The 26,729-nt window shown below is 44.6% G+C and overlaps 1 protein-coding gene across 2 annotated transcripts in view; it reads right to left on the minus strand.

The window, feature by feature from the left end:
* Window positions 1-10,525: 10,525 nt before the first annotated feature.
* ADNP2 (ADNP homeobox 2) overlaps window positions 10,526-26,729 on the minus strand; it is a 104,626-nt gene continuing 88,422 nt past the window's right edge. For both annotated transcript variants that reach the window (XM_029590799.1, XM_029590800.1), the window contains exon 4: window positions 10,526-15,275. In XM_029590799.1, the coding sequence (XP_029446659.1) occupies window positions 12,237-15,275 (3,039 nt within the window). In that variant the 3' untranslated portion in view covers window positions 10,526-12,236. The remainder of the gene's footprint in view (window positions 15,276-26,729) is intronic.

Below are 26,729 nucleotides of genomic sequence, written 5' to 3' on the forward strand. Positions count from 1 at the left end.
GATGGCAATCTGTACTCAAATGCCTACAACCAGGCTAGCTGTTCAGATTTCCATATTTACAAGATGTATACACACATTTGATTCAAACTTACGGGCCGATTCAGTAAAGTCCGCGGGAGAGCGGATGAACGCCCGCTCTCCCGGCGAGCGCACACGCCACTCGCCTCTGCGCACGATTCTGTATTTAAATTAGGTGGTGCGGTAGAAAAGGGCAAAAAGGAGGCGCTAGGGACATTTGCACGTTGAGGGCGCTATTAGGTGCTGCGGGTTGGACGCGTGTTTTCCGCCCCTTACTGAATAAGGGGTAAGGGAAAACGCGCGTCCAAGGGCAGGTTAATAGTGCCCTCCGGAGCGCACTGTACTGTATCGGCCTGTGTGTTAATTTGCATGATTTGGCTATTTTGAAAGCTATAGAATGGTTTGGTAATTAAAGATCAAAGCGCCATCATCGCCATCCTAAATATAAAACCAAAAATAAAACAAAGTCAACCACACTTTGCCAGCCTTTTCTTGTAACTTACTCCGCCAAGGTCTTCTAAGCATGTGGGGTAGGGTTCTAATTTTTCAGAGGCAAGTAATAAGTTATGAACTTACTGTTTTGAGGTTGTGACCTCTAAGCATTACTCTTCTCGGCACTAGGGCACCCCCCCCCCCCCAACCCCAAGGCAGCTGCTGTGCCAACCGCCCCTCTATGCGCCCCATATTACAGTGGGTGAACGAACATGCGGAACACTGGTGTAAGGCCAGCTCCGGAAAAAGTGTGAAACCAAAAGGTCTGCTTAGCCACCACCTGAGGACTTCAACCCTTGAAGGTATCGCTTGAGAACCACTCGAGGGCTTCTCCACCTGAAGACACCGCTGAAGGATCACATGAGAACACCACTTATGCCTTTAGAGCCACCATATCACAATCAAACATGGAATTAAAAGTTAGAATACATTAGTGTGGGAGTCTTATTTACAATCCTTATCTCCTCATGCTAGAAGCCTAGTGCTTAATGATTATAATGTTCCTCCACATGATGTTTAATCTTCTTGGGATGCTCACAGGTTTTGCAGATAGGGGAAGGGGTTGGGGTATTCCTACCATGGGTTTATACACAGTTGTAAAGTGCGGGCCTTGGGAAGAGCATACCAATGCCTTGCCTTTTTTTTTATGTTTTATTTCTTGTGTATATTCTTAATAGATTTGAAACATAAAAATCAGTATACATCAAACAGGTAAGGGAAAAAATGGTGACCGAATGAACAAAAACCCAAACAAGACTAATAAAACTTTACAATACACAAACACCAAAACATGCCTAATGATCTCCCTACTACTACAGAATGCACAATCAATTTCAAGGAAAATCCCACTCAATGACTAATGAACAACCACCAATATTCTGCATAACTGAAACCTGGCTAAATGACAAGGACAATGTTCTATTAAACCAATTATCTCATCCAAATTACAATCCATTCCACACACCACGACAAAAAAGAAAAGGTGGAGGCCTACTAATGTGCAAAAAGGAACTCTAACACTAAAGAGAACCGAAATCTACCCTCCTTACTAATTTGCCATTTTAAAATCAAAAACAAATAGACTGCTATACTGCCCTCCCGGCCTACTCCAAAAAGACTGCTCACCCCTAATCAAACTTTTCACAAAAAAATTCCCCAGAGTCAATAATATTAAGAGACTAATCTACATGTAAATGATTCTCCTAGATCCATCTCTAGCAAAATGTTCCTAGAAGCAATGGACTCAACACATCTATGACACCACCCACAAAGCAGGCAATACCCTCAGTCTAATATTCGCTAATCCTGACAACTACAGCATAAATACTAAACACTAAAGTAATACCTTGGTTTGACCAACATCTAATCAATGCAGATCTAAAATACAAAAAAACATTTAGAGAAAAACTTAGAAAGCAAAACCTCTCAAACATTCAGATGGAAAATTAACAAAAACAAATGCATTAGAGCACAAAATCAAGCTAAACAAACAGGTGTGATGAAGCATTTGATTTGTGGGAAAAAATGATCAAGAAGAATAGACCAATCCAAACCAAAACCACAAGAATAAAAATGACAATCTCAGGAAATTGAACCTCTGGTATAATGAAGTGAAAGAATCAAAAAGCACACATAAGAAAACTTGAAAAACTGTCAAAAAACCCTTCAGATGAATCACTAAGATACAAATCATGACTTTCCCATTACAGAACACTAACGAATAAATCTAAAAAAGACTTATGCAAAACAAACATATGGTGTTTTCAACTCAAAACTTCTGTTTGAGACAGTTAAGAGTCTAATAAAAGACCCTTCTTCACTCCTAACGAACTTCACAAAAACTTCATGTAATAACTACAAAACAGCAGTAAAAGAAAAAATCCTGAGGCTGAACCAGCAAGTCACCTATACCAACACAACACTTCAAATAACTTTAATGCGCTTATAAATGTTCATTTGACAGTCTCAAAACTGGAGATAAGCAAAATCGTAACTAAAACCAGCTACTCATCCACTTGACCTGATACCTGCCTCCTTGCTTAAACAAGTAAACTGAACCATAACCCCCCTACAATCATGCTAGTCAACCTTGCTCTTGCAGGTTTTTTGCCCCAAGGTCTAAAACCAGCAGTTATAAAACCAATTTTAAAAAATATGACAATTAGGTAACAACCTATCTCCAACCTAACCTTTCTTGCAAAAATTCTTGAAAAAGCAGTTCTTACCCAATTAGAGTCTCATCTAGAGGATAAAAAGACCCTATATCCTAACCTATCTGGATTCCGGAAAAATTGGTCAAGAAACTTCTACAATCCTTAACAGACCCTATTTTACGGGGCTTCAACTAATGAATCATACTGCCTAGTGCTGGTCGATTTAACAGCAGCCTTTGACACTGCTGACCATGACCTGACCTGCTTTGCCTTCGGCTGAGAAACATAGGGATTGATAGAAACATACTAAGTTGGTTTACCTCATTCCTTGCAAACATCTTTCCAAGTAAAACTTGACAATAACTTATCTGATACATTCCGATGCACAACAGGTGTCCTGCAAGGATCAGCGCTATCTGCAACAATTAACATCTTCATGCTGCCCCTGTGCAAATTACTAACAGATTTAGGATTAAACTTTTCTATATTCCGACAATCTGCAATTCTATATCCCTCTATCAAAATCATTTGGAAAAAAAACAGCACTTATTTCTGAATATACGGTCACAATAAAAGAAAAACTTGCACAAACTCTTGATGAACCCTAAAAAAAACAATTTGGCTGAACAGAAACCCACTAAAATCTATTCCACCAGGTATAGATCTTGGAAATTACCAATTATCCCCAGCAACTCAATTGGGAAATCTGGGAGTACAAATCAATGAAAACCTAACGATGAAAGCCCACATTAGCAAACTGATCAAATCTGGTTTCTACACTCTGCAAATCCTGAGCAGATTGAAACCTCTACTAAACACAGCAGATTTCAGAACAGTATTACAAATCTCTAATATTCTCAAACCTTGATTACTGTAAATCCCTACTACTTTGACTTCCTGCTAGTCACTTAAAACCACTACAACTACTACAAAATGCTGCAGCTAGATTAATGTCCGGTAAAAAGAAATACAATCACATAGCCACCACTCTGATAGCATTGCATTGGCTCCCTGTACAGTCATTAATCCAAACAATGTGATGGGAACATTTAAACCACATATTCCCACATAAACCACATATTCCCCACGAACACTCAGATCCCAAAACAAAGGCCTTCTTGAAATCCGGACCATAAGAACAATCATATAACACAAACGAGACAGAGCGATTTCAATTGCTGGCCCAAAGCTATGGAATGCCATGCCAGAGGACCTTCGAACAGTATCAGACAATAAGAAATTTAAGAAAAAGCCGAAAACTTGGCTGTTCAGAAATGTCTGTCTGAAACCTCCAGTTTGCCTTAACAACCTAAATATGACCTGAATACCCCCACACTCTTTTCCCCCTAAAATCCAGTTATGTTCTCCTTTAGTGTGTCTGAAGTGCACCCTTGCCTCTGAATGTTTACCTATTATACTACCTACCTCAGTATACCATCATTTTCCCTATGAGCGCCTAACCTATATATAATTTATTTCATCATTTGTGTCAATCCTGTATACTGTTATGAACTAGTGATTTTCACATGGAATGATGGCATATAAAACACTTAAATATAAAGATTTGAAGGCACGCATATAGCACTAAAGCTTTAATATATGTATATTAAGCATGTTCAATATTTTCCTGGTGATCGACAGCACTAATGAAACTACATCTAGGACTTTTAAAATACTCTACCTTCAGTAATTCTCAGATGAAGAGATGGCAAGAACAGGGATCCCCACAAGAATGCACTACTCCACACAGCCAAGAGATCCTGGATCCCACTTCATTTCTCTCCCCCCCCCCCGTAAGAGGGGGATAAGTGTTAATATGCCCAGTATAGGGAAGCAGTGCTATGTACTAGCAAAGGTTTCTCCTCTGCCGTTTGCTGTGCTGTCATGGGAAGAGGAAATGAGTCCTCAGACTCCAAATTTGCCTGCCCTCCCTCCTCTAGTGGTAACTCCTGTTTTGGATGATTAGCTCAAGGCATCTGCCGAATACCTTTTTGCTCACATTCACATTTAGTTAGTTATTTCCATCTTCATCAAGGGATAGCATCTCAAGTCTTGTTAGATTTGTTTTTTCTTCCTGTGGTTATGTATGTTGAATCTGTTCCTCACCTTAAGCAGAGAGCAAGTTATAAATATTTTAAATAAAAAAGTCTTCCAACTGGCAAGACAAACCAATAAAAAACAGCAGCAGTAGTCCTCACACATGGGTAAATCCCTATCTACAAGCTGCTCTCCAACACAAAAGGGGACCAACCGAAACCTAACCAAGTGCCAACGGACACAACTGTGCTATTGGTAACAGAAGGGGGGAGACAGCCTAAACCCAAATAATTGGCCCTAGGTGGGTAGAATTGGGTTCTACACCTAAAACAGGTTCCGAAGGTCAGACTGCTTGAACCGGCCATCCCTATCCAGATATGAATGTGTGGAGAGAACACCACGTTACAGCTTTGCAGATCTCCATGGGAGCTGCTCATGAGAGGGCCACTGACGCTGCCATGGCTCTGACAGAATGAGCCTTGAGATGACCCCCAAGATGTAGTCCTGCCTGGGCAACTGGTCAGTGTATTTGGCAACAGCAACGCCCAACTAGTCTTAACAAAAGAAATAAAAAGTTGGATGGACTGTCTATGGGCTTCTGTCTGTAACAGAAGAATAAGACTCACTTGTAGGCTACACTCTGCAGTGTCCATTCACCTTGGTGCGAATGGAGCCTGGGAAAGAATGTTGGTAGGATGGCAGACAGGTTAAGATGGAAGTCCATCACTACCTTTGGCAGGAACTTAGGATGCATACACAAGACCACCCTGTCATGATAAAACAGTGTACGTTGGATAAGTCACTAAGGCCTGGAGCCTGCTGACCCTGTGCACTGAGGTGACAGACACCAAACATATGGCCTTCCAGGTCAGGTACTTCAGGTAACAGGTGTGCAACTGCTCAAAAGGAGCTGTCATCAGTTGAGCTAAAACCACAGAGGACCCAATACACTGCAAGAGACCTTACAGGAGGCTTCTCTCTTAACAGAGTTGGTCTTTAAGCCAGCTGCCGATAGGTGAAGGTAATCAAGCAGTTTGTGTGTAGGGCAGGAGAACGAATCTAGGGCCTTCTGCTCACACCACACAGAAAACCTGCTCCACTTCAGTCCATAGGACTTTCTAGTGGAAGGCTTGCTAGAAAGCCACCAGGACTTGAAAAACATCCTCTGAAAGATCAAGCAGCTGCAGGATTAACCTCTCAGCATCCAGGCAGTGAGTGACAGGGCCTGGAGGCAGTGATGCTGCAGCCTGCCTTGATCTTGCGGGATGAGATCTGGTTAAGTCCCAAGACTTAACTGTCTCCAGATGAACTCCTGCAGGAGTGGAAACCAGACCTATCTTGGCCAATGAGGGGCTGTGAAGATCATAGTCCCCCTGTCCTCACAAAGCTTCAAGAATCTTCACCACTAAGGGAATCTGAGGATACGCATACAGAAGACCCTTGCCCCAATGACAGGCAAAGGCATCAGAGGCTGGTTTGCCAGCTGACGTGTACAGGATGCAGAAATGAGGCAACTTTCTGTTACAAGGGGACATGAACAGATTTACATCCGGCTCCTCCAAGGGTAGAATATCCGATTCGCTACCACATGGTCCAGGTACCACTCATGGGGTCTGAAGGCTCAACTTAGACTGTTCGCTACCACATTCATGGCCCTGAGCACCATCCTGTGGGACAGGGCCCATGGCCAAATATGGACAGCTTCCCAACACAGGTGATACGATCCCAAGCCTCCCTGCTTGTTGACATACCACATGGCTACTTGGTTGTTGGTTTGGATCAGGACAACTTTGTTGGACAACCGATCTCTGAAAGCCCATAGTGCATACCTATCAACCGAAGCTCCAGGAAGTTGATTTGACAAGTGTTCCAGGGCGGACCAGAGACCCTGGGTGCTGAGTCCATCTACACGAGCTCCCCACCCCAGGGTGGATGCATCCGTGGTTAGAACAATTTTGGTATGGAAACTTCGAAAAGAGATCCCCCATTCCAGATTTGAAAGTACCCGCAAATCAGGACAATGAGTCCCAGAGAGACGGGGTGATGCTGAAGCAATCCTGGAGGCTCAGAGTGGCCTGACATCAATGTGACCTCAGGGTCCACTGGGCTCTGCGCATGTGTAAACATGCCAAGAGAGCGACATGGACGGTTGTAGCCATTTGGCCCAACAGCCTCAACATGGGCCAAGCTAACACCTACTGGCTCTGCTGAATCTTTACCATGATGGTTGACAAGGTGATAGACCTCTGGCAAGTCAGGAAGGCCATGGCCTGAGCCTTGTCTAGCAGGGCTCCTATAAGTCCAAATGAAGTGATGGGACTTTGGGTAGCTGAGAACAAACTCTAGTGACTCCAACACCTGGATGGTCAAGCTCATGGACTTTGTAGCCACTGCCTGAGATGTGCTCTTGACCAGCCAATCATCCAGATAAAGGAACACACACTCCTAGCCTGCAGATGTGCGCCACCACAGCCATGCATTTTGTGAAGACCTTTGGGACTGATATTAACCTGAATGGCAACACCCGTTACTGGAAGTGCTATTTTCCCACAAATTAGAGATACTTCCTTTTCCTGGGGAAGATCTCGATATGAGTGTATGCATCCTTTAGACCAAGAAAGCACAGCCAGTCCCATTTTTGTAAAAGGGGGATCAAGGTGCCCAGGGAAACCATCCTGAATTTTTCTTTTTTTTTTTTAGAAAAATGTTCAAGGCCCTCAGGTCTAAGTTGGCATGGAGCCCTCCTGTTCTCTTTGGAATCAAGAAGTACCTGGAGTAGAATCCCTGCCCTCTTTGCCCTAGTGGTATGGGCTTGTCCGCCCTGGTCATTAAGAGGGAGGAGAGCTCTGCTAGTAGTACTTCCTGATGTGTTACTGGCCCCCAAAACAGGCAAAGAGGGCAATTTGGCCAGACACTCAATAGATTCAATTGGTACCCTTGACAGATGATGGAAAAAACCTACTGGTCTGAGATTATACTAGGAGGCCGGGTCTGGAGTGATGACAGTTGTTGGAGGGATTCATGGTGGTCGCAAAGTTGAGCCACAGTGTCCCTCACTATCTCCGAAGAGATTCTCCCCAGTACATAGCATGTCAGCGAGTCCTTCCTTTACCTCGGAGATCCAAGGCCTGAAGCCATGCCATTCTGTGGGCACCAATTCCTGCTGCAGACTCTCTTGATGCAGTCTCAAGAACATCGTAGGTCACTAGTACCTGTATTCCACAATCCAGGCTCGGTGTCTTGCTTCTGTTGAGGTAGCTGCTCAGCCACATCCTGTACCTGCTTCCAGATGTCCAGAGTACTGGCTCATAGGCAGCAATGAGTATGGCATCTTGAAATACCTTCTTCTCGAGAGAATGTCCATCACTCTATGGTCCTTCCCCTGGGGGTGCCGAAGAATGAGTCCAAAAGCGTTTGGCCCTCGAGGGTGGATTCAACCACCACCAACTGGTGGGGCAGCTGACGCTCAAATTCGGCAGACTTCTGGACAAGGTAGACCCCGTCTGCCTTCTTATTAACAGGAGGTACTGTCAGGGGGTGTTTTCCATACCATCAGAAGCAGTTCCTTAAAGATCTCATTCACTAGGATCACCACAATCACTTTAGGAAGCTCCATGAACGGGAGGATCTCAAAGCATTTTGTGCCTGGCATCCTCCATTAACAGAAATGGGATGGCCTCTGTCCCACTCTCACAAACCCTGCGAACGTCAAGACCTCAGGCAGAGTCCTCCTTCACTCCTTTGGAGAAGGGTCTGATAGACCTTCTGAACAGGACTCTGAAGCATCATCCCCCCAAAGGTCATAGGAATCCTCATCCTCACTGTAAGCAACAGGGGATGGGGCTGTAGTTGCTCAGCTTTCATCCAGAGTTGCAGGCACCGGTAAAACTGGATGGGGAGTGGCAGGCCTTGGCATCTCCTCTAGCCTCATTGGAGCTTTCTCAGAGAAACCAGCGATGACTACCGTATCGGCAGGGGGAGGTCTTGGTGCCCCACTGGGCACTGAAGCTGTCCCAGGAACCAACAGCAGCTGAATTGGTAACGCACCAATGAGCACACTGAGCTTCTCAGAAATGGTACGAGAACGGGCGGCACTGGGTCCGGTGCTGTCTATACCACAGGACTGAAGCCCTGCAGTGCCCGGTCCACTGCTAGCTGGACTTTGTGCTTCAGTTCCTCCTCAAACGTTGCGGATGCCAACAGACTGGGAGGAAAGGAGGGGTGGCCAGATCCTTTTTGGACCCTCGAGGTGGATCAGTGACTGGCATCAGGACTGGTGAAGACAGTCACAGACCCCCAAGCACTAATGGAGGACTGGCACTCCGCACTGCAGGGTCGCTTTGGGGTCATCGTGGCATGAGCTGGTGCATCCCTGTGTCTGGCACCGTGCATAGATGGGGACCGGTGCCGATGCTTCAGCTTTCCTCAATACTCAGCCCTGGTCCTTCCCCGGTGCAAAGGCCAATGACAAGAACCAGACATCCTCAGCTTGGAGGAGATAGACAGTGGTCTGTCTCTAGCACCCCATTCATCAATGGCATCGACAGAACAGACGGTCCCACCGCTATCGATGACTCAGTGTCCATCTATGCCGATGGCGCCAATGCCTCAGACTTCGACCCGACAAGTTGCTCTATCTTATCGAGTCGAAGCAGACATCCTTTCAGGGTCATCTGGGAGCATAAACAGCAACCCCAGAAGTCATGCCATGCCTCTAGGCAGAGGTCACATCTCATGCAGATCAGTGATGGACATGGTCCTCTGGTACCAGGTGCATTGCCAAAAACTGGATGGGGCCATGTTGGATGCAACAAAAGTGGCACGAACAGAAAGTAATGGGGCACTGATGGCCAGCAGGCACCAATGTACCGCTGCCATGGAGAATTGACCACGAATGGAAAACTTATCAGAATGGCTGAAAACCCCGACTAGAAGCAGGAAAGGCACTGAGAGGAACCAAGTGACAAAATAGCACAGAAAAAAAAAAACTCATGAGAAGGAAAAGTTTTCCACAAGGCCAAAAACAGTCAAAATGAGTGGGAAAAAGACTGTAGGGACCCCGCGAGGACGCGGGGTATAGGGCATTATCAGTGTGCCTAGTCAAAGTTCTAGAAACTGACAAGTTTTCTGCATTGGGGCTCCATCTAATGTCACCCATATGCAAGGACTACCATCTTGCTTGTCCTCTGAGAAGAGCAATGTTAATTTGAAAATCAGAGGTAAGTTGGCAGATGAGGCTCTGTGTACATAAGGTTGACAAACATTACTCTAGTTCTAAAGTTTAAGGACAGTAAATAAAATCCTCTTAAATCTGGATATCTTTACTGCTTTTACTTTGCAGTATGAGCATTAAAGTGTAACAGTACACTGAATATGTCTACTGGTTTTATATGTAAAAGGGATCAATATATAAGATTTTCTATCAAATTTCCTGGAAATTTATTTTTAAAAAATGAAAGTGTAAAGTGCAAATGACATTTCATTACAGGGCAACGAGAAAAATCAAAATGATGGCATGAGTTTTCCTGGGATTTAGAAAAATGCACATATAAATCAAACGGGGTTGTCTAGAAGTCTTGTGATAGTATCAAGTCAATCTTGTACCTAGTTTTGTAATTTAATGCAGAAACAAAAAAAAATTCACACACACCTGTTTACCATTCTTAAGTTTAAAGAACGTAACAAGCAGGAGAGATTCTCACCTTACATGGCAATTTATAAGTAAAGTTCATTAAGTCTAAAGACTAAGTCAAAAAGTGAACTCCATGTTTCACAGTTTTAATTCAGATTAAGGGACAGGGCTTTAAATAATTATGTCAACAAAATAGTCATTAAAATATTTGTTTATTGGAAACTATGAAAATCAAAGTCCAAATAGATAAAATGGTTAACACTCCTTTCACTGGATAGTGTACATTAAAGGAAAATGCCAAGAGAGCCATACAGGCTTTTGTTTGCACACATATACAAAGCAAGAACTATAACTAAGCAGAACTTCCTGATCTCCCAAGCCATTAATAAATTATATAGAATATATAAAAACAGTATCTGGTACCACTTGTATAAAATGGTTTAAGATTTATATTAACTAGATGCTTATATTGATTGACTAGCATTGTCCAAATTAGAATATTTTTTTAAAAATTGTCTTCAGGGGCTACCACTTTGCTCACAAAGTTTAAACTGTTCAAACCGGGGATCCATGTTAGCTATCACAGGTTGCTTTCTGGTCACAAAATCTGTCACAGATTACCCAAGAACTTCCACAAAATCTCAGTTTTGTTTCCTGTTTGCTTAAGTCACAGAATTGTAATCTTTAACATTGTTTTCATGTGCCGATCAACTTCAGGGGAAAAGGTGCCCATAAAAAAAAATTCCATTTTTTTAAATTATAAAATTTGTAGGAGTTCAAACAAATTTACAGTAGGAGAGTCAACATTTTCATGTTAAATTTTGCAAATATCAGGTGGATGCATTCTACATGTGAGAAGGAACATTTACAGTCATTGTATTGAAAGTGTCGAATGTACTGAAGAAAATCTGACATGGCCAAAATGGTCAGATTTAAATTAAGGGAAAAATTTACTGTATGCATCAATAGTCCAACAAAAACACAGTTTATGCACCTTACAAATTTTGGACATATGACGTGCACTGTGGAATAATGTTAAACAGCAATTAAATTATGAGTCATGAGACGTTAGGACATGGTAGTGCACAGCTAGTCAAGTCTGTTTTGATAAAGGTACAGAGATGGCAACTTCAGAGCCACTGCCTCAAAAGGCAGAACATTTTTTGGAATATTTAATGAAACAAGGATAAATACAGCCAAGCACAGTTGAAGTGTACCACCAGTTTGATACCTTGCATTTGTTTGCCTCTGTGTAAAGCAAGCTATTGTTACTAGTGAGAAAAATGAAATTAAAAAAAAAAAAAAAAAAAAAGCTCTGCTCTGTTTTAGAAGGCGGAGAAAAAAGTGGTATAGAGGGAAGGAAAGGACTGAACATCTGAAATCAGAGGTAAGAGAAGTTTTAATAAATTGTCTGGTTAAGACAGGACAGAACTCCAGACCTTCCCAAGTCACCATTCATCTGCTGCTAGTTGGAATCCCCTCTGTCTTTCAAATATCATGACCAGCTTCATTGAAAAGGGACACTTGTTTCTTTGAGTAAAGAACTTAAGTGTAAATATTGCAAGATATCTGCATAACAATGTAAATCAATGAGGGATACTTTCCTCATGAAAAATCTACAAAAAATCTCCCCCCAAAAAATCCTATACAAATTCCATAAAAGATTACTAGATACACATACTATGAAAGACCCCCCCCCCCCACAGACTGTGGCCATTTGGGGGCATCACAGACAAAACTGAGGCTATTTGTCTACTGCAACCCATAAGTATGTCATGTTTTGCAAACTGAAAAAAAAAGTGAACCATTGTAAGAGGCCGCTAAATTCTTAACCTTGTATGATCCCCCTCCCCCCACATATTACTTAAAATAGCCTTCCTACGTTTTTCCCTGGTTTATTCCATTTATACACTTAAGCTATGCTTGACATTTTTAAGTTCTGACATCTTAAAGCCCAAAAGCACACAATGTTTGCGAGTTTTGATAGCCCTTAGGCATGAGTTTTGTTTTTTTCCAAAAAATGCTGCAACATCAATTTTCTGAACCCACATCAGAGAGGACAACAATTCTACCTCTCGCTTAGTAGGATACGGCCTTTTGTGAAAATAATCTATCAGAAAATGCTTTCTGTTTTCATGAGAGCCTCTCTCGTATGGTTTTGGATCCAGCGCAAGAATGCAGTCTGTATCATCTCCCGATGACAATCCTGTGGGTTTGGCTACCGCCTCGACCTTCTTTCTTTTAGAAGAGACTGGGATGAGCTCTTTCCCAGACATTTTAAACACACTCGTGTAGCTAGACGGCTGTTCTTGTCCTTTATCCGTTTGGTCCCCTGCAAGAGGCACACCTGAAGAGGAGGAGTCTGATTTCCTCTTATTAGAAAGAGAGGCAGAATCATGCACCTCCCCATTCACAGGCTGACCACTCTCACCACTTTTGTCCAGTGGAGCCAGCACACCTGAACTACTGTCTTTGGGAGCACTCCTGCAGCGCAGCAGGTGCACAGCAATGGCCGTCAGAGTCATATTCCCCGTGTACACCCCACAACAATGGATGCATTTGAAAGCTGGCGTCTTTAGAATTGTATGCACAGTCGGCATGATATGATGCCTATCCTTCAGATGAGTTTCGTACACTTCTGAGCCAGCGAAAGTACACAAACAAAACGGACACTTTAATGCTTGCTTGATACACTGGTTGCTTTCTGTAATTTGGTGCTGCACTTTAATGTAAACAGGCACAAATGTCCTTGAGTTTGCACCAGCAAGTACCACCAAGTTGATTTCCTTTTCTCCAACTTCCTCTTTCGGTAATGCTGTATTAAAGTCAAAGTGAGGAAATAATATGTTACCACTAGCATCGTTTGTTAGTTCAAATCCCTTTTTTATGTAATCCACATGCAATTTCTTCTTTTCACTGTGCATAGTCTTATTGTGAGCCACAAAGCTAACCAGATCGTGGAAAGTCCCTGTACAGAACAAGCAAGCTAAACCGTGCATCATTACATGTTTTATAAGGTCACTCTCTGTTAAAAAGCATTTGCAGGAGAGGCACCTGACAGCCTTCTCTCTTATCCACCTTAAAAAAGGGGTTCGTGCTGCAAGTTTTTCTGGTTCAGCTGTCTCTCTCGTTTTTTGTGGGTCCTGTTCGTTAGCTTTTAACACACCTTGTTGCTTATGTGCCACCTCCATATGCACCTGATAGACATTGGAAGGAAACAGCTCATTGCACACAGGACATGTCTTCCACTGTTTAGCCTGTTTGCCGGGTATGTTTGTTGATGGTGCACGTCTGGAAGCCTGGTCAAGTACATTCCTGGGGGACGTCATTACAGGAGGAGAGGGTGCACTAGCTGGAGAGTGAGAGATCTGTGCAACTGTGTTTGACTGGGTGAGTTGTATAGGTACTTGTGGTGCTGTTACATTGGCTACACCACCTGGTGGTACAGGCAAAGTAACTGAAACTGGGGCAAGGGTATAGGTGGGTATTCCATTAACTTGCTTCCCAGTTGGAATTAACTGTCTCAGTAGTGGTGCTGCAGTCATGAAAGGATTCTGGGACAAACCAGCATGATTTGCAGAAAATATCCCAGGTCTGACAGATTGATTTACAGAGAAAACCCCAGGAGCCATAGGCTGGCTCACACCAAGGGCCCCGGGTGCCATAGGCTGGCTCACACCAAGGGCCCCGGGTGCCATAGGCTGGCTCACACCAAGGGCCCCGGGTGCCATAGGCTGGCTCACACCAAGGGCCCCGGGAGCCATAGGCTGGCTCACACCAAGGGCCCCGGGAGCCATAGGCTGGCTCACACCAAGGGCCCCAGGTCTCATTGGATGATTTAAAGAGAACCCTCCAGCTGAGAGAGTATGATTTAAAGGCAGAACCCCAGCTTGCACTGGTTGATTAAAAGAAAGAGCCCCTGGTTGAGGTGGAGGGAAAAGCCCTGGCTGTACTGACTGATTTGGAGGGAGAACCCCAGGCCCCACAGGCTGTGTAATAGGAAACCTATGAGAAACAAAGACCGACTGGGAAAGTGATGTTTGCAATGTAATATTCTGACTTGTTGGAAGAGTACTGGGTACAAAACCCAAGTGTGGTGGGGTAGCAACTGAACTAGAAGTCTGCATAATATTCCCAGATGCATTAGAGGTAACAGGCATTGCTCTGGCATTGTTCTGAAGAGCAGCTTGGGACTGCTTTGCAATTGCTAAATGTTGACTGTTGTGGGGGATCGAAAACATATTCATAAGGGGAGGAGAAGGCATGGAGACTGCTGTAGCACTAGGGGGTGCCAGTCCTGGGTGATTATTTACAGGTGTCTTGGGGGCGATGTTCGATGGCTTTAAAGGCGCTGTTTTCCTAGAATGAGTTTTACTAAATTCAGAAATGGCACTTCTAAGTTCGTATTCCAGATCTCTGTGTTTTTCAGAAGTCAAAATGTGATAAACCAAGGCATCCTGGGTATTAGCAAAGGCATTGCATTTTTTACAGTAGTACTTGTGTGACGGTGGGCTCTTCAGTTCATTTGTAAACAAAGTTTCATTTCTGTTCTGAAAAGCTGTATTATCTGACCGCTCACCAAAATAGGCACTTATTAAATTTTCAAAATGGGTCATTAACACGTGCCTTTTCATACTGTAGTACAACGGGTCTGTGAAAGAACATTTCAAACAGGAAAACTTCACAGTATCCTTCCTGGATTGGCTTGTACCACCAAAACTGTTCACTGCATAATGCTGGATTTTCCGGACAGACGTATGAAACATCCGCATGTGCTTTACCACGGTTTTGGACTGGGAAGCAAACGCACAGCTTGGGCAAGCAACCATCAACTCTTGATCTACTTCATCCTCATGGTAACGATGCAAATGATTCTTGAATGAAGAAGGCAGCTTTGTTGAGAAATTGCACAGGCTGCAGCAGTATGGCTTAGTCCTGTATCTCTAACAAAAAAAAAAAAAACAAAAGAAATTAGATATTACATGTATTTTTCAACCAATTTGATAATGTTTGTTATTTAGTGATTATGCAATTTGGATATACCTAAAGACAGACATCAAGAAACCTGTCATGGAAAAAGAATGGATAGTGAATAGTAGATATGCAAAATAGTTTATTCTCTCCCAAAGATAGATATAACAGTTAAAACACATGTACTTTAAACAAAGACGCAATTTACACTTGTACTCACAAATCAGATTAAAAGGTTGTGATTTTGCTATAGTAAACAGGAGTGTGTGGTTAAGAGAAAGGTAGAACCATTAACTTAATAGCAAAATTGTGAAAAACAATAACTGACAGGAGATGTAAAATGATCCTGATATTCAAATTTATGGCAAAAAAAACCCAACCCAAAACAAGTGGACTGCTTCCACCAGCATGATCAAGTCACAGAAAAGCAGTACAAATCTGGAAGTAGTCATGGAAAGCATTAAAACCTACTATAAATGCTATTTTAAACAGCAAGGTTTATTAGAAAACTGAAGTCTCTACTTTTTTTTTTTTTTTTTAAATCCATGATAAACCTAAACCTCTAACCATGAACACCATGACAAAAACATTAATGTCAACCATATTAGCCAAACAATCTGAATATTAACTTGGATTTTGCCTGATCCCTAATCAAATGACCAGTAATAAGTAATCAAGTACGGCTGCAGGAAAATGTAGTTATTTTATGCCATTTATGGCAGTGTGTTTTTCTCCCCTTAGTAGATAGTACCACGACAGGAGCAAATTTGTACTATTTTTTATTTTTTTTTTTACACATCAATTCTTGTTTGCCACTGGTGAAGTGACAACAGGAAACTGAGTTGCTTACCAATGTATCCTTTGCAGACAGTCACATAAATGAGTGACAACTGGTGGCATAAGACAAAAACTGAGGCCAGAAAAACCTTGACTGAGCATTGGTATTCTTGCACAGCTACTACTGCCATGCAGGCCTCCTCAGTCTTATGTTCAAGCTGAAGAAAACCAACTTCGAAGAGCTGATGATCGAATTGGGGGGTGAAGAGAATTTCATGTCTAGTTATACTTTTTGTACAATCCAGCTGAAATGAAGCAATGAGTTACTTACTTGGCACAAGATAAGCCATATCTTCCTGAAGACAGTCAGGATTGGCTAAGAGAAACAGTTTATAAGGTTTTCAAAGTTCACAAGAACTGAAATTTTATTTTTTTAAATATCAGAAGTAGATGTTTAGTGCAGAGAGAATTACTCTTGCTTTGCATACTAGCACTGCTAAACCAAAACTTGGCTGACTGCCGCCTTTGTCTAGAAATAGTATTTAAGTTTAACTGGATGTAATGGATTTCAGAACCCTACTAGGGCTAGTTTCTAGTTGCCTTCTTGCAATATCGCACGGAACAAAGTGACATTCTGAAACCGTATCCTTTCTATTTCTGTCAGCAAAGCCAAGAGGGAATAACACTAGCCCCACAGTTTGGTCCCAAATCCTGGGGACAATGAGGTAATTAGATGCATATTTTTTCCTGATCACCTTATTGCTACCCACTTGTCCCTGGTAAGGTTTTCCTCAGTAGGATAATGCAGCCTCAGGAGTAAGGGGAAAGCTGCTCATTTAGCAAGATGCAGAGTTTAGATTTTAAAATTGTGTATTCCCCTGCATGTTATTTGCAGTGTAGGTGGCATATATGGAGAAACACCAGGAATACTGCTATAACAAGACAGCAGGGATTTAAGGCACCAGAGAAGAAAAAAACACCTGATGAGAAAATAGAACTGTACTGTTGTATGGTGGGTTGACCTGCAGTTTGAAAGCATGTTTGTATTATGAAAAAGACAAAGGAGAGGGCGTTGGTAGCTCAAAGGCTGAGCCCCCACACAGGAATGTCAGTTAGGTGAGATTGTCAGGAAGATGTGTTAAGTTTTGTACACATATTTTTCAAATAAATGTTACAGCACGTTATGATTGTTGGGATATATTGAATGCTCAGGAAGTCTTGAATTGACGGGAATTAAGAGGAGGAACTGTGTTATACAATAAAAGGAGAGGATTGGAGAAATTACCTGATAATTTCGTTTTCCTTAGTGTAGACAGATGGACTCAGGACCAATGGGTATAGTGTACTCGTGCTAGCAGTTGGAGACGGATCAGATTTCAATCTGACGTCAGCCCCTAGTACATATACCCCTGCAGGAAGTGCAGCTCCTCAGTATTCTTCCTTGCAAAGCATTGTGGATATGTGTGTGACTGACTGATTAACTTAATATGATTAACTTAGATAACTTTTGTTAGAACGTTAAAAACTTGATTGACTTGATTAACTTGAACTGGTTGGTTGACTATAGCTGGAGACCGCCAGTGTGCCCAACCAGAAGGCGTCGACACCCGGCAGGGTGGATGCCCTAGGGCAGAGCTTTCCAAAGTGTGTGTCGCGACACTTTAGTGTGTCGGTGTGTCGCGCAAGCCCGGTGGACGTGACACACCGGCAAGTGGGAGCCAATGCTGCCGCCGGTGGACCTCATCCCATTGGCGGCTGAGCAGTAAAGAATCGCTGTGCTGTGTGCTGGAGACACAGCAGGAAGATTGGCATGGCCGTGGTGGAGCTCACCTCACCACGGCCCGAAGAACAAGGTCACGTCGAAACGTGCAGGTGCTCCACCTCCCTTCCTGCCCACGTGGCCCCGGAAGGAAAATGTTGCCGGAGCCACACAGGCAGAAAGGGGGAGAGCATCAGCCGTGTGCAGAAGAGGAGCAGCGTTGTTGCAGCGGGCGAGAAGAGGAGGCGGCCCGGTAGCAGGGCCCCCACCGCGGATCGGTCCGAAAAGATCAGGGCCGCCGCAATCGGCCCGAGAAGCGACGCACCAGACGAGAAGCGACGCACCAGACCAGATGCCGCAGAGCCCGTCCTGCAGCGACGGGCTCTGCGGCGTCCCTGAAGAGGAGGCCCAGAGGTAAGAGAGAGGCTGAGGGCCCGTAGAGTGCATGTATGAGGTGAGTTGAGAGATTGTGTGCATGTATGAGGTGCATTGAGAGATTGGGTGTGGGAGTGAGGACCTGAATGTTTGCAGAGACAGCATGTGAGAACCTGTATGTGTGTGAGAGAGACAGCATGTGATAGTGAGAGCCTGTGCTTGAGCAAGGCAGCATGTGAGTGAGAGAGAGCCTGGGTGTGTGAGAGTCAGACAGCATGTGCAAGAGAGAGCATGTGAGAGTGAGAACCTGACTGAATGTTTGAGGGAAGAAGATAGATGGAGAGAAAAGAAATAGAAAAAAAGACAATATGAAAGGAATTGGCAAAAAAATAAGAAAGGGGAGGTGGAACAAAAAAGCCTGTGACCAACCAATTATTTTGTTTAAGGTTTTTTTATACCGGCATTCATGAAGAGCTCACATCATGTCGGTTTACATAGAACAGGGGTGCAATGGATATAACAACGAACATAGATTAAACGTGATGAAGAGAAGCAGTTACAATTAAGGACTATTGAACTGGGGTGGAGGAATTATAGAGAGATAGAAGAGGTTAATTATATACAAGTATACAATATATACATTAAACAATATATATAGCTGCTGAGTAGGATATTTGCTGGCGAGGCGTGTTAATTGGAGTTCGGGAAGGCTTGCTTAAACAGCCATGACTTTAGTCTTAGAAAACTAAGATCAGACAGCAAAGGAAAAAAAAGAAATAAATTACTTTTTACTGATTGGCACATGTAATCTTTGTTAATGTCAAGAGTAGCACTTTCTCTATGCGGATCTCACAATGTACGAGATCAACATGGAGGAAGTGGAAACCCACAGGGCCTGCACAGAGGAGGCAGCAGAATGGGCTTCAGTGCCAATAGCAGCAATCAGCGCCTCCCCAATAGCCATGCGGCATCAGTGACAGTGGCAGCAGAGGAACGAGAGAGGCTCCGAGGTTGCTGGCAAAAGAAAGAAAGGGGGTCTGCCTTTAGTGTGTGCATGTGTATGAATGGGAGTCTGCCTGGGGGTGTATGTGTGTGAATGCATGGGTGCCTGCCTGAGGGTGTGTCTGTGTATGAGAATGTATGGGTGTCTTCCTGGGGTTTGTATGTGTGAGAATAGGTGCCGGCCTATGTGTAGTATATGTGTGTGTGTGAGAATGAATTTGTGCCTGCCAGGGGGTCTCTGTGTGTGTGAGAATGAATGTGTGCATGCCTGGGGGATGGTGAGGGAGTGGTGTGAGAATGACTGTAAGCTTGCCTGGGTGTCTGTGTGAGAATGATTGGGAACTTGCCTGGGTGTGTGTGTTTGTGTGTATGTGAGGGAGCCAGAGAGAGTGTGTATGAGAAAATCCAGGGGAATAAGAGTTTGTGTGGGGGGTGTGTGTGGAGGGGGAGAGAGTGTCTTAGAGCCTGAGAGTGTGTCAGTGTATGTGAGAGCGAGAGGTTATGGTGGGTATAAGAGCATGAATGTGTATGTATGTGACAGTGTATGTGTGAGAGAGAATGGACATGTGAGTGTGTGAGAGAGGATAGCCTCCTAATCCTGGACAATATCAGGGTGACTGGAAATCAAGAGCTCCCATGTATGGACAGCAGGGGCCTTTTAAAATCCTTATTAGTTTTAATTATTGGGTGTTATTTGGTATATGTGCTGTTTTGAAATATTTTATTGGTGTTTGGGAAATTGTAAAAAATGTATATGATTTTAATTAATAGAAATTCTATTTATCAGTAGTTTTAAAATATTGTTATTAGTATGGTTTTACTATTATAACTGATGCTTTATGTTTCTTAATTTTATTTGTTTTATGAGGAATGGTGGTTCTGTTTTTCCATTGTTAATACACAGAGTCTGGCTTCTTGGGGTTTCCATTTCAGTTTTTGTCTAATTTGTGCTCCTTTATTTTGTATTCTGTATTTGGTGAGGGTCTGTCTCTGCTCTGTGTGTGTGTCCGTGATGAGAGATTCTGCTAGCATAGGGATCTATAGCAATCGGGTTTGTTTTGTTTCCTCAGTAGGTGGTGTATTGGTATTCTAGGACCCAGTGTAATATTTACCCTTGCGTTTTCACAGGTAGGGTTATTGTTGTTTGAGTCCTTGGTGTTATTACTGTTGTGTTACAATGGGATTGCAGTATAGATTTTGAGTGTCTTTTTTGCGGGGTTTTGTGTTGGTTCACAATGTGCCTGGCAGTGGAAGGTGTTTGTGCTGCTGTTACTGTGAGGTGACACCAGCATTTGAAAATATCTTTTAGTATGATGAGCTGTAAGGGAAACATCCAAGCTCCATTGTTTGGGGGAATTTCAGTGGATGCACAGAGTTACAGAACTGGAGGTGCAGGATTTATATTGACTTCTGTCCCTTCCTATAAATTCCAGGCTTCACTCTCATAGCCACATAGAATTAGTTGAATGAGGCTATCAAATAATTATATAGTGTGAAACTGGCCAGCTTTTTAAAATTACGCAGAAAACCCTTTGGACTTTTTTTTTTTTTTTTTTTTTTTTTTTTTTTTTTTTTTAACACCACCAAATATTCAAAAGCTGTGTTCATCCCATCAAGCTCATATATCTCATTAAAGAGGTAAATTGAATAACACAATAACTTTGTTTTATTGTTACTCATAAATTATAACAGTAACATTAATCTTGGAATATTATATATTTTTAATATAAATGAAAGGTTTTCACAAGATAAAATGTTTCACGACACAACCTATTATGTATATATTTAAGGAAACATACATAAATTGTCGAAATACATTTCGTTCGTTTAACCTTTAACCTCTGGTTTGCTAGTAGACTGAATTACTGTGTCCCGAAATTATGTGTGTCTAAAAAGTGTGTCACCAACCTGAAAAGTTTGGAAAGCTCTGCCCTAGGGAAATGAAAGCATGGCTTACCCTTGAATCGTTGAAGGACCATGTATAGTGGCAGCCGCGGGTGGGCTGCTGAGTCCATCTGTCTACACTAAGGAAAACGAAATTATCAGGTAAGTAATTTCTCCATTTCCTAGCGTGTAGCAGATGGACTCAGGACCAATGGGATGTATAAAAGCTACTCCCGAACTGGGTGGGAGGCTGCCCGTGGTCCATTAAGGATTGCTCTTGCAAATGCTGTGTCCTCCCGAGCCTGAACATCCAGACGGTAGAATCTGGAAAAGGTATGGATGGAGGACCACGTTGCCGCCCTGCAGGTGACAGCATTCTAGTTTCTGCCCAGGAAATAGGCTGGGCTCTGGTGGAATGGGCCTTGACATGTGGAGGTGGTGGTTTTCCCGTTTCTACGTAGGCCACCTTGATGACTTCCTTGATCCAGTGGGCAATGGTTGCCCGCGAGGCTGCTTCCCCTTGCCTCTTCCCGCTGTGAAGGACGAAAAGGTGGTCCGTCTTTCGTACTGGTTCCGACATTTCCAGGTATCTGATAGGAGTCTGCCGATATCGAGATGGCGCAGACTACGGGCTTCTTCAGACTTCAAGCCATCCATCGTAGGTAGTGAGATGGTTTGGTTAAGGTGGAAGTGTGAGACCACTTTGGGGAGGAAGGAGGGAACCGTGCGTAGCTAAATGGTCCCCGGGGTGAGTCTGAGGAATGGCTCACGGCAGGACAGGGCCTGTAGCTCTGAGATGTGGCGGGCCGAGCACACGGCCAGCAAGAACACCGTTTTCAAGGTTAACAGACGGAGGGACAGGCCTCGGAGGGGTCTGAAGGCGGATCCAGCTAGGAATTCCAAGACAAGGTTGAGGTTCCACAGGGGCACTGGCCACTTTAGTGGTGGGCGAATGTGTTTGACTCCTTTCAGAAGCGTGATACATCTGGGTGCGAGGCTAAGCTGTCGTCCTCACTCCTGGAGCCGTAGCATGACAATGCGGCCATCTGTACCTTGATGGAGTTGAGGGACAGACCCTTCTGTAGTCCGTTCTGTAAGAATTCCAGGAACTTTAGAGGAACGTGGTTTGACATTGTGGTCTTCGCACCAGGCCTCAAAGACTCTCCAGATCCTGATGTATGTTAGAGATGTGGAGAACTTGCGTGCTCGGAGGAGAGTATCTATTACTGCCCCCGAGTATCCCCTCTTTCTCAGGCGAGCCCTCTCAATGGCCAGACTGTAAGAGAGAATTGAGCTGGGTCCTCGTGGAGGATGGAACCTTGTTGTAGCAGGTCTCTGTGTGGAGGCAGGGGTAGTGGATTCCCTGCCAGTAGTCTTCTCATGTCTGCGTACCAGGGTCTTCTTGGCCAGTCCGGGGCCACCAGAAGAACTAGCCCCCTGTGCCGCTGAATCTTGTGAATGATTGCGCCCAGCAAGGGCCACGGCAGAAAGGCATATAGCAGGGTCCCCAGTAGCCAGGTTTGTACCAGGGCGTCGATCCCCTGGGAATGCAGATCCTGCCTGCAGCTGAAGTATCTGGGTACTTGAGCGTTGGATCTGTTTGCTAGAAGATCCATGTCAGGAGTCCCCCACCGAATCACTATCTTGAAGGCTGTGTGTGACAGCTTCCATTCTCCTGGGTTTAGACTCTCCCTGCTGAGGAAGTCTGCCGTGGTGTTGTCCTTCCCGGCGATGTGGACTGCGGAGATGTCCTGGAGATTTGCTTCCGCCCAAGCCATCAGAGGGTCTATTTCTAAGGACACCTGTTGGCTTCTGCCGGTTGATGTAGGCCACCGTCGTGGCGTTCTCCGACTTCACTCTGACCGCTTTGTCTTGAAGTCTGTGGGCGAACCGCAGGCAGGCTAATCTGACCACCCGTGCTTCTAGGCGGTTGATGTTCTACCCCGCCTCTTCATTCCACCGCCCTTGGGCGGTTAACTCTTCGCAGTGTGCTCCCCACCCATGTTGGTTGGCATCTGTGGTGAGCAGGGTCCAGGTTGGGGAGGATAGTCTTGATCCCCGGCTCATGTGGCTGGTTTGAAGCCACCACCTTAGCTGTGTCCGGACTCTACCCGGTAGTGGTAGACATACGGTGTAGTTCTGGGATCGTGGGCTCCACCGTGATAGGCGTGAGCGTTGCAGGGGCCTCATATGGGCCCGCACCCATGGCACCACTTCCAGTGTGGATGCCATTAGTCCGAGGACTTGCAGGTAATCCCATGCTGTGGGACGAGGGGCGCTCAGCAAGGTCTGGAGCCAGTCCCACAGCTTTGATCTCCTCCTGGGGGTCAGGCTGACCTTGTCTTCCTTGGTGTCGAATCGGAGCCTGAATGTACCCTCTTTCTTGGGTACGATAAAGTAAATGGAGTAATGTCCAGTATTTGTTTCCCGTGTGGGTACCAGGGTTATGGCCTCGAGGGCCAGAAGTCTGGTCAGTGTAGCTTCCACTGCCGCCCTCTTGCGGGGGTCGTGGCAGGGAGATTCCACGAACTTGTCCGGAGGAGTTCGAAGGAAGTCCAAGTAGTAGCCTTCTTGGATGATGGCTAAGACCCACTTGTCCGAAGTTATCTTGACCCATCTGCGGTAGAATAGGGATAGCCTGCCCCCTATGGCTTCTTCCCTTGATGGGTCGGCTGAATCTCATTGTGGGGTGCGGCTGGGCCCTGGACCCGAGCTGGTTCCCCTCTTGTTAATTTGTGTGCTCGGATCGGACGGCGGGCGGCGCGGCAAACAAAGCCAAGATGGCAACGGTGAGCATGCGGGCAATATGGCAATCTCCTTGGAGGGTCTCCACGTGGGCAGACCCTGGAACAGCCGGGGCCTAGCCCTGCTAGGGCAGATCAACCTGATGGCACAGATTCCGATCGCTGGCCTGTGCTCCTCCTCGATCTTCGAAGACCGGATTAAGTAGAAGATTTCCATCTTACCTTGTCTTTGGCGCTTCCCGGTTTTGCTCCGGGCGGTCTCCGGCTGCGGGGGGGGGGGGGGGGGGGGGGCGGGCAAATACCTTCACCGCCGCGCTCGAGGGGGTGCACCCGCTGCCTCTCAGCCACGCCCGAGATCGGGGGCTAAGTCCTCGCCGCAATTCGGCCGCCGGACCGAAGCTGCCTCTACACCGCGCCCAAGGATTTGGGGGCTAGGTCCCTGCCGCGAATCGGCCACTGGACAGAGGCTCACCTCCGAGGGACCACGGAAATCACCTCGGGAAACTCAACTGGGGGAGGGACCCAAGGGTATCACCGCAGGAGTGCGGGGCTCGCCTTCAGGTAGGTTTCTTCTTTAATTTTCGGTTTTATTCTAAATTTTGGTCTAACGCTCTGAGAGCGTGCAGATAGTCCCCAACTGCTATGGAGACGGAAAATACTGAGGAGCTGCACTTCCTGCAGGGGTATATGTACTAGGGGCTGACGTCAGATTGAAATCTGATCCGTCTCCAACTGCTAACAGGAGTACACTATACCCATTGGTCCTGAGTCCATCTGCTACACGCTAGGAAAGGAAAGTTATGTTTGTTTTGTTTTGGTTGTGTTATAAACAGCTAAGCAGTGATTCAGGCTTAGAATAACTCCCACCAATGTTGTCTTTCGAAAGAACAAAAACTTACTATCTTCAGGTTATGTTATTGTATTTGTTTGTTTTCATGTTACTTCTCTAGAGTGTTAATTTTATGCTGTTTGAGTTTGATTTAATATTGTAGTCAAAGATAAGGATTGTGCAAGCTATTCTGGCACTTGTCCAAGTATAGTGGTTACTTTCACTCCAATAAAAAATTGAAATAAATCTGCAACTGTTTCCACAATTAAAGCTATGGTTAATCTTAAGTGTAGCCCATAAGGTTATCTTTTTAGTTTAGAAAGCAGATCTCTCTTCCGCATGAAGTGTGTGATTTCGTGTCCACTGATTTGTAAGAAATAGAAAAGCATTCTGATAATTATGGTCTCGCTTCTTAAAAGTTAATATTGAGATTTGTTTGAAGAGATGCACTGTGCTGGCTGAATCAATATTAGCTCTTAGAAGAAAACAGTATCTGGCATTTTGCCACAGGTCCTTTTCTGATTTATGCTGATGCTGCTGGAGACCATTTTTTTATGCATTGTAATTTATAACACTTCTAAAACTTACAAGAAGTGATGCTTCTAGATCCTTGTTTATCTGGCAGACAGCTAAGAGTAAAAATAGTGTCAAATTAAGCTAGACAAACCTTTAATAAAATAAAAACATTTATATTCTCCCTCGTTCCAGGCTTCTAATGATATTTTGTATTTATTGAAAGGTCTCAAAAGCAAAGTTGCAGCTATATTCTAAGACGCATTTTTTTCCCCAAAAGTGGGGGGAAAATGTCTGTGCATGTTATGGAGCGAAAAGTCCCTGGTGGTCCGGAGCGATCACCTGCACTCAGGCCGTCGGCTGCCAGTATTCAAAATGGCACAATAGTCTTTGCCCTTACTATGTTACAGAGGCTACCAATGCCATTGGTCGGCCCCTGTCACATGGTAGGAGCAATGGACGGCAGGCGCCATCTTGTGCTATCACCCAATTTTGAATACTGGAAGCAGATGGCCCGAGTGCAGGAGATCGCTCCGGACCCCCGCTGGACCACTAGGGACTTTTGGCAAGTCTTGGGGGGAGGGGGTGGTCAGGAGGGTGGGGGGTTGAAGTTAATTAAATTTAGAGGGTTGGGATGGGGACAAAACTAAATTTTATGCCCTACCCTAATTTGCTCCATAAGACGCACAGATGCCAGGAACAGAGCCTGTTTAGTACACCATTTTTTTTTTTTTTTTAAATTTTCTCCCGCTCTGAATCCTAGGTGCGTCTTATGGAGCGAAAAATACGGTAATTTAAAAACAGGAGAAAAATGGTTAAAAAATGTACTATGGCTAAGTTAAAAAGCGGGCCATGTTAATAAAACGACTTCGCCCTTTGTTGTTTTCCCACGATTATCAGGCAGTGTTGCAGGCATTAATCTTCTCAGGTATAGACTACTGTAATGGTTTATATATTGGTCTACCCGACACTGCGATCAGACCACTTCGATTAATTCAAAACTCTGCAGCCAGACTTCTTACTGCTACTCCTCTAAAACAGCATATTTCACCAGTTCTGAAAAAACTACACTGGTTGCCAGTTAAATTCAGAATACGGTATAAGATTTTGTTTTTGGACTTCCGGCGATGACGTCTTGGAGGCGGAAGTAACCGGGGAAAGCTCCGAGCCCTCGCTCCCCTGCATCGGTAAAATACCTTATTAAAATTGTTGGTTTTCGCCGCTTCTGTCGTGGAAAGGCCATCGGAAGTGTTGCTGCTGCCGGGGGACGGGAGGAGCCCCGCGGGTGATGCGCCGGTCGAGCGCACGCAGCAAGCCTGAACGCCGACCGCACAGACCGCGTGCTGCTAAAATGGCCGCCGCTGCACGACCCGGGGAGCCGCTGCTCGCCTCTGTCAATGAGGATGCCTTGCAGAAAATCTCCCAGCGAGTTACTGAGGCGCTGGATGGCAGACTCTATAAATTGCAAACTGCCATGGAGGATATCAAGTCCGCGGTGGAGGGGCATGCCAAGCGGCTGGATACGGCGGAAGGCATTATATCG

This window comes from Rhinatrema bivittatum, chromosome 2 (assembly GCF_901001135.1).
Source record: "Rhinatrema bivittatum chromosome 2, aRhiBiv1.1, whole genome shotgun sequence".
NCBI lineage: Eukaryota > Metazoa > Chordata > Amphibia > Gymnophiona > Rhinatrematidae > Rhinatrema > Rhinatrema bivittatum.